Source organism: Belonocnema kinseyi, chromosome 2 (assembly GCF_010883055.1).
Source record: "Belonocnema kinseyi isolate 2016_QV_RU_SX_M_011 chromosome 2, B_treatae_v1, whole genome shotgun sequence".
Classification (NCBI taxonomy): Eukaryota; Metazoa; Arthropoda; class Insecta; order Hymenoptera; family Cynipidae; genus Belonocnema; species Belonocnema kinseyi.
This window is the reverse complement of record NC_046658.1, coordinates 70,081,305-70,090,209: the sequence shown is the minus strand read 5'-3', so window position 1 is coordinate 70,090,209 and position 8,905 is coordinate 70,081,305. Positions and strand designations below refer to the sequence as shown.

General features: G+C 27.7%; 1 protein-coding gene across 1 annotated transcript; it reads right to left on the bottom strand.

Moving 5' to 3' along the window:
- Positions 1–1,133: 1,133 nt before the first annotated feature.
- On the bottom strand, positions 1,134–7,218 carry LOC117168329 (adenylate kinase). The gene is made up of 4 exons (XM_033353907.1): positions 6,980–7,218; positions 5,009–5,245; positions 4,753–4,920; positions 1,134–2,772 (listed from the first exon to the last, which is right to left on the bottom strand). The coding sequence occupies exons 1-4, from the start codon at positions 7,082–7,084 to the stop codon at positions 2,536–2,538; spliced, it is 747 nt and encodes a 248-aa protein (XP_033209798.1). The 5' UTR covers positions 7,085–7,218; the 3' UTR covers positions 1,134–2,535.
- Positions 7,219–8,905: the final 1,687 nt, after the last annotated feature.

The following is an 8,905-nucleotide window of genomic DNA, read 5'->3' as shown; positions in this document are numbered from 1 at the left end:
TAATTTTAAGCGCCAAAAAAGGCCTTTTTGGTTGAAAATTCAACTATTTTGTAGAAAGTTTGATTTTTATTTAGAATTTATATTTTGGTGTTGCAAAGTCAACTGAAATATTTGCTGGATGAAAATTCAACTATTTTTTAAAAATGTGTCTTTTTGTATTAAAAATTCATCTGCATCAATAGAAATTGCATCATTTTTTGGATACAAATACCAGTATTTCCGTAGAAAGCTTAATTTTTGTTTAAAACTCATATTTTGTTTTGGAAAAGTAAAAACCAAAATCCATTTTGGATGAAAATTCCAAATTTTTTTAATTTGTATTTTTCGTTAAAAATTGTTCAGGCCCGTCGAAAGGAAAACCCGGGGCCAGGGGGGAGGGCGGTCCTTATATGACAGGCCTGTCTGTTTCAATCGAAATTTTATCTTTCTTGGACAAAAATACAACTTTTGGTTAAAAACTAATCTTCTTTGCTGAAGCATTTAAATATTTTTTTTGAAAAGGTTATTTGATCCACATTGTTAAGAAATCATTGTATTGTTGGAGGTTCATATTTTTAGTTGAAAAATCATCTCGTTGGTTGAAAATTTAACTATTTTGATGAAAATATTTTGTACATAAAATTAATGCTTTGGCTGAAAGGTTCAACATTTAGGTGAACTGTTTCTTCTTTCATGAATGAGAAATCTTTATTTGTTGAAAGTTCGTCTTTTTGGTTTTGAAATTAAGTTTTCTTAAAATGAAATTTCATGTTTTTTGGTTGAAATATCAATTATTATATTTTTTTTGTTAAGAATTCATCTTTTTAGGTGGAAAATTCTACTATTTTGTTGAAACTGGTAGTGTTTCGTTAAAAAGTGATATTTTATAGTAGAAAAATCTTTTTTTTTTGGTCTTGAAATAAATAACTAAATTTGAAAATTTGTATCTGAAATATTGTTTCACTACGTACAGTAAGAGGACAAAACAGCGATAAGAATGGTTTCGATATTTTCCTGTGACACCTATTTTTTAATGAAGGATTCAATTGGATTATTTGTAATTTTTTTTTCAAATTCTGAAAGCCGGCTCCGTAAAAGAATAATGGGAAAATATGAAAACACAGAGGCTACTTATGAAAAATTTTAAACTTGTGTTCTTGTCGTTTAGGCTTTATTTGTTATTTTCTCCAGTGGTCGATACACCGAGTAATTTTTCTGTACACAATTGCTAGTAACATTGTAACAATATTATCCCGTGTTTAAAAGTAGTATTGTACAATTTTAGGCATACTTTTGTAGCTTGTAGACTTGCCGGAGGCACGTTTTCCGTCAAATGCTAAAATTCTGTCACTTATTCTGAATTCCACGTCAAAACCTTGCACATTTACATTTTTCTATTTCAAATTCGAAGCAACTTTTCTATAAACATATAACAATGTGTGAAAGACATAAATTCAATCATATCTTAATATAGTTCGTAACTTTAAAAAAATGAACACAATTTCTAAAGATTACTCTTAGTTTAAAAAACGTTCTCCTCAAAAAATATATAAAACTCTATTCATCGAGTGCAAAAATATTTTCTACAAAACTTAAGATATAATTAAATTCTAGTTACGAATGAAGGAGAGTTTAAGCCCCGGTCTTAGAAATACAATTGATAAATAGTATCTATCCCAGATGAAAAAGCCGCCCTTACGATGGCAATAGATCCACAGCAATGAACTTCAGTATTATCCAATTAATTTTGAGTTTAAAGTAATTCTAGGGCTTTTAAATATTTTAAATATGCGTCTATTATGCAAAATAAGCAGCACCATGCAATTTATTTTCCTATTTTCTTTATCTGTTTTGCAGTTAAATTTGTCTTTGTAAAAATCTGCTCCAGGTCTCTAATCCTTTCAAGTTAGGTACACTGTTCCCTGTAAGTACAATGCGTCTCTAGCAAAATAATTACGTCCTTTTTCACATACATACATACATACATACATACATATATTTGTTACTTTAAATAAGCAAAGAAGCTTGGCAGTGGTAATTTACCATGAAACTATTTGAATCTATTTTAGTTATCAATTTATCATCTGTTCCAAAAATCTACAAATGAATCTAGTCGTTGTGCAACTTTGAAACTACTTTATATTGAGACAAAACATCAACTTACTCGCAGAAAGCAAAATATACATTGTGCTCACTTTAATGTTAATACTTTCGCAGTTAAAATTCTTAGTGAAAGATCTTTGAACTACAATGACGAGCACTTTTCTTTTCGTGGAATATTATCATATTAAATCACTCTACAAATCTCAAAGATTTGGAATCATAGAATTTACACTACCTTCAACGGACTGGAAGTGAGCGAATGTTACACATTTATCAGGAATTATTTTCGTTTTGAATTGGGATATCACTAGTATTAAACAGTCGCAACTTTCCTGCTCATGAAACTTGATTTGTTTCCTAAAATTTACACTAGTATATTGACATGTATGCATGTAATCGATGTCTTGGATTGAGATTTTCGAGCAGGTTTTCTTGTAAGTATTGCTAATCCTATTACGAAAAGAGTCTGCTGAATAAGCCTTTCTTATCTTTCTTGATCGAGTTCATGAAGACTTTGTCAATATCTCTGAAAACTTGCTCGCTCGACTTGGCTGCGTTGACATAGTGGTGAATTCCCTGAAGAGCATAGTAGTCGACTAGAGGTTGAGTTTGGGTGTGATAGGTTGACAATCGCTTTATCAGAGTCTCTGCAGTGTCGTCTGACCTTCTTATAAGAGAGTCACCCGTAAGCTGTTGTAAATTAAATGCTGCTTAATTTTTTTAGTAATACAATTATTATGACACTGCTTAAATTTATTCAATTTCTTTAATGGATTTATTAATCACTTTCTATCGAGTGTTGTAATTCGAAGCTTTATTCAATATTTATACATTCAGAAAAATATGTTAAAAATACCATATTGGAAGGAACTAAAAATCTTTTTACCTCTAAGAACTTATCATCTCTTTGTTTATTCAGGGTGACATATAAATAATTTATAAAAGTTAAAAATTCTAAGTTTTGCTGTTTATCTACTTTTAATTTAAAATTGTTCAATTGAAAAGTGGTATTACCTAACTACCATTTTATACGTGTAAATTATTTAGTATTTGAATATAACATTTTTTCATTAAAAAACTTTTAAACTTTAATTTTAAAGAATTTAAAATTTAGGAGTTTCAATGATAAAGTGGATTTATATTTTCGGAACTGCATTTGAATCTTTGAACTCTATAATTATTATAGAGTGCAAAGATTCAAATGCAGTTCCGAAAATATAAATTCACGTTATCATTTTAACTGTTTCTAAATTAAAAAATCAATAAATGAACATTAAAATTTTCAAAATTTTAAGCTAGAAATTTCATTTGAAATAGTTCAAACATTCTTAAAAAGATTCAAAATTTTATTTCAAAATCTTGAGAAATCTGGATTAGTTATTTTAAATTTTGTTATATATAAAATTATTTCTGAATTTTTTTCAGAACTTCTAAATATATTTTAAAACAAAGCGAATTTTTTCAACTTTTTTTATAAAATCCTGCTTATTATTTGTAGAGAAAAATTTAAGTCATTTTAAGTTTTGAAAAGATTGAAACTCAATTTAAAATTTAAAATGATTTCAAATAATTTAAACGAGGTTTATGTACCGGCAAAATTCGACTATTTGTACCAGAATTTCGATGCAAAAAACCACAGCCTAATTTAAAACAAAGTGTTAATTTTTGCAGATTTCAAATAAAAATATAGAAGCTTTTTAAAAATTATGAAAGGCTTCAAAACAATAAAAACATTTTTCAAGATTTTTAGGAAAATTAAAGATGACTTTACATGTTAAAAAAGTATTGTAAGAGATTTAAATAGATTTCCAAAATTGTCCAAAAACAAATCTGGAAGATTTTAAGGAAATTTTCTAAAATTTGCAGGATTTTATAAAAATGGTAGTGAAAATTCGAATTACTTAAAAATATAGGTTATCGAATTTTTCATACAATTTTTAGAAGAATCCTGGAAATTAAAAACAATCCTAGAAATCTTAAGAAAATGTTTTTTTATTAATTTGAAGCCTTTCACAAATAATAAGTGTGCAATTGTTATTTATAGACCAAAATTCAACAATTTCTTTGGCAAAATAAACATTTTTCAAATACTACAATCAAAATTGTAACGTTCAAACTTTAGAAGCTCTTCGAAATTGTAACGATTCAAGGCTTTCCAAATCAAACAATTCACTTTCAAATTGTTTACTTTTAAATATTTGGTTACAATTTAATCGTCTTAAATGAACAATAAAATATTGTTATATATTAAATTGCTATTCCTTTTCTCAATTAAAAAGTTTCAAATTAAATGGGTTAATAACTGAATATTTTAGACTGAAACAATATTTTTAACTTAATTTTCATGTTCAAAATAGTTTATAAAGCTTCAATCGGGCGTTTCCATTTTTTTGAATGACAGACTTTCGCAATTAAAATAGTTTAAGTTTTAACGTTAAAATCTGAAAATTCTTAAATTTTGAACGGATTTAAAATCGTTTTGTCAAATAAATTATTGTTCACTATTTAATGTTTAAACTATAGATGTATTTATGTTTATTTACTTTTTTCTTAAATTCTTTAGATTAAAAATGTATACTTAAGAATAAAAATATAGAATGGATATTTTTGGAAGTAAAAGATTTTCAAATTACGCATTTTGAACCGAAGTTCTTAAAAAGATTGACTTACGTCGTCCTTCATCAAAACTTTGGGCGGTGCGAATTCTTCATGATAAGATCGACCACTTGCTGGATGTACCAATCTTCCTGTAATCCTCTTCACTAGAAGATTGTCGTCAATTCCAAACTCGATTACTGCATCGAGCTTCGTTTTTCTTTTTTGAAGCATCTCGTCAAGCTGAAATTTTTTTTTTTAATTTCGCTCCTAAGGAAAATTAATAGCGGAACTAACATCTATTAGTAAGAAGAGATTTATCTCATTTTACCTTTTGGGCTTGGAGTACAGTTCTTGGGAAACCGTCGAGGAGAAATCCCCGCTTGCATTCAGGTTTGTCAAGGGTTTTATCAATCATATTGACTACTAGTTCATCGCTTACTAATTTCCCTTCTTCCATGATCGACTTTACTTGCTTTCCGATGTCGGAACCGGATTTTATTTCCGCTCTCAACATGTCTCCTGTTGATAAATGGCATACGCAGTACCTGTCCTTGAAGAGCGGGGCCTAAAATTAAATAAAAAAAATGTTAACTAGAGTTCATTATAAATGCGAAATATTTTTCAAGAAATCTGTATTAATATCAGAGATAGTAACGACTGATCAGTGGAAGCAAAAATTTCAACAAAAAAAAAGGTAATCCATAGCCCTATCCAATCTGAGGTCGTTTTGAATTTTCTCATAAATTTCATTTTTCAAAAAAAGAAATCATCGGAAAATTTCCCAGAAATTTTTATAAAATGTTATTCTCTTGAAACCATTCAAAAAATTCTAAACGCTTCTAAATAGTTTTCAAAATCTTCAAAGATCCATATTCTGCTTAGAATTTTTTTGAAATCTTTTAAAATTTTAAATTATTTTTAAATAATACGAATTTTTCCTAAAAAAATCTACATAATTAAAAAAATTGCCATACAATTTTTCAGATTATATTTACGCGAGTTTTAGGAATTCATTTGAAATGTTTTGAAATCGTTTTCAATTTTCTCTTAAAATTCACTTCTCAAAATAAGAAATCATTACAAATTTTTCAATAATTTGTTTAAAATCTTTCAAATTTTAAGTTATTTTTTAATGTTTTGATATTTCTGAACCTGTGAAACAATTTTCAAAATAAGAAGATTTTTTCCTAAAATTATAAGAAATGTGCTTAAACTTCTAAACTTTCTACATATCTTTTAAAATTTTGAAATGATTCGTATTTTTTCCTAAAATGAAAAAAAATCTACACAATTAAAAATTTCCGTACAATTTCCCAGATAATTTTTTGTCAATTTCATGAAACCATTTGAAATATTTTGAAGTCTTTTTAAATTTTCTCTTAAAGTCCAATTTTAAAAATAAGAAATAATTAAACAAATTTCCAGTAATCTCGGGAAATTTTTTTACTCTTTGAAACGTTTTTAAATTCTTAAAGATTCTTTTTTCCAAATTTAAAAAATGTACATTTTGTTTAAAATGTTTTGAAATCTTCTCAACATTTAAATTATTTTCGAATCTCTTAAAAACTTCCTTAAATGCCTTTTGAAAAAATTGAGCTTTCCCACAATTTTTCCCCTAACAAATTAAAGAATTGCCTTACAATCTTACAGATTGTTTTTGGACATATTTAAGAAAAGGATGTACACACGAATTTATCTGTTTGTTTCTTACAACGTTTTATAAAAAAGATTATATTTTCTAAAAGGCAGTATCTATGTTTAACGAAATTATATAATAATATAATAATATATAATAATCAGACTATTCGTGCCCAAATTTCAGCACACGCAACAGGCGTAATCATCGATCATTTCGTGATCAATATGGGGAAATTGTTATGTTCTATAAGAATATATATATATATTTGTAATAAGACTTACAGGTATACAATTAAAATATCACATTATGAAAACAAAAAATTATACAGAGTAAGAGCCTTGATCCACAATTATCCACCTTGATCCATAATTACCCCGGTTGATACTGCCAGAAATAAAGTCAAATTTTTCATTCAAATTGAAAATTAATTTACAACATTCACTGGAATAATAAGCACATGCTTAACTTTTGGAGCAAGTAATAGTACGAAAAACCAAATCCTTAACATGCTTTTGCTATTTAAATATTCCAAAGAAGAGTCCAATTTATGGAAAAAGTACAGCATTAATTTCTCAAGTGAAATAAATAAATTGGTGTTATTTGTTGAGTGATTAATAAAAATGGGGACAAAGTGCAATTGAAAATCGACAAGCAAATTACCTGAGTGCCTTTGCCACTGCCGGGTGGTCCTAATAAAACGGCACTTATTCCTCTAGAAGGAACTTCAAGTTTTTCTTTTGGAACTTCTTGAGCATTGGGAGCCATTTTCACAGAATAGTGTTTAAAGTTTTTAAGGAAAAGTAAACAATAACTCTAGGAAAAATAATTGGAAGAAATTTATCGACCCACAGTGCTAGTAAGTTGGCCGCTATGAATGCTTAAGACTCTACAACTGCACGTAGTGATCGTGGCACAAAATGAATCGGCCTTCCTGGTGTTTGCCCCACCTGGTGGCCCTTCCAAGAATTAATACTGTCCTTGTTCGAAACTTAAATAAAAAACAAAAGGTCAAGATGAAATAATCCCGAATTGAAAATGCAAAGAAACTATCAAATAAGCAGGGATTCGGACGAAATTCAGAGGCATTTTTTGATATTTTCCAATTATTTCGATAAATTTAAAATAATTTGGCTAAAGAATAAGAAAAAAGTATCAAATGATAATTAGGCTACGCCGAAGACATCATGTTAAAATGATGTGATATAATTACATCTTATATAGAAAAGAACGAAAATAAACCTAAAGAAACTTTCATTACGTTCCTTTTTGTTTCTTTTGGCGTGAAACTCTGAAGAAACACAATTTTGGCGTTGTGCTTTCAAAACTGCATGCTTTTTTTAGTAATTTTTCACACTTAGCATAGTTTAATTCAGGTAAATTATATTGAGTTTACAGAAGTAATGACCAAATATCAGAAAGAGGCCCTTAATTTCATTCAAATGCCTGAAAATAAGTTTAGTGAGGTTCAAAATAAAAATGCACTTTTAGGATATACTTATGCAATATAATATATTTACACTCATAATCCACTCTCATCACAATTTGCCACATAAAGAGACAATATTCTCTCTGACATATGATCAGATTATTCATCGAATGCATTTTGTACAGATTTTCCACTCTACATTAATATAATCCACGTTCGAAATTCACAACACCTGAAAAGAAAATGATTTCACAATAAAGTTTGCGTTTAAAGTTCTGAACGTTCCGGCTAATATAATCGAATATTTTATTGATTGCTTTTTGTAAACTTGAAACTGTGCTGAAAAATTCTTTCATTTAAATTTAAAATGATATAGTATAAGAAAAACTTATAATTCCTATTTTTAGTTGTAAGTGAAATCATATTTTAGGCAAAATGAAGGATTGAAAAAATACTTTGTTCATATATTTGAGCGTTCACAACTTCAGGTACAAAATGGTACATCAATAATAAGTTTGTCCGCTATTATTTCTATATTGTCTAAATCTGAGGACTCTGATTGTTTTAGATTAAATCATGTTTTTCATACAAAATGTAGATACTTGGAGACAAACAACAAACATATAATAGCCATGTCTTACAAATGATACAAGTCTATATTAAAAATCAGTTTGTTTTTGTACTAGGGTATCTATTAATAAATTATTTCTAGCTGTCTCGATTATCTTAATAATATATTCACTCAAGTATTTTATTTTTTATTCTTACTTGAATGAAATATTTTTTTCAAGGTCATCTATATATTCTTCAAAATCTGCGAGTCTTTTTTCCGCCCAGTTCAACCAAACACAATATGCAGTATTCAAAAACTGAAAGTCACATTATTCAGAGTATACACTAGTATCAGCAAAAGCTTCTACTTGCGGCATTTAAAGCTAAATATTTCATCATTACCTTTTACATAAGCTATTTTATACTGGTTTCTTATGTGATTCTACTTTCGAATCCTTTTTTCTCTTTTTATTATTCTCAATTTTTATTTATCTTTCATACATTTTTTTAACTGTAAATACGTTTTAAACCTTAAAAAAAACAAAAAGTTATTGAATCTACTTTATAGAATTTAAATAATTTTTATGAATCCAGTAATTGTGACCATA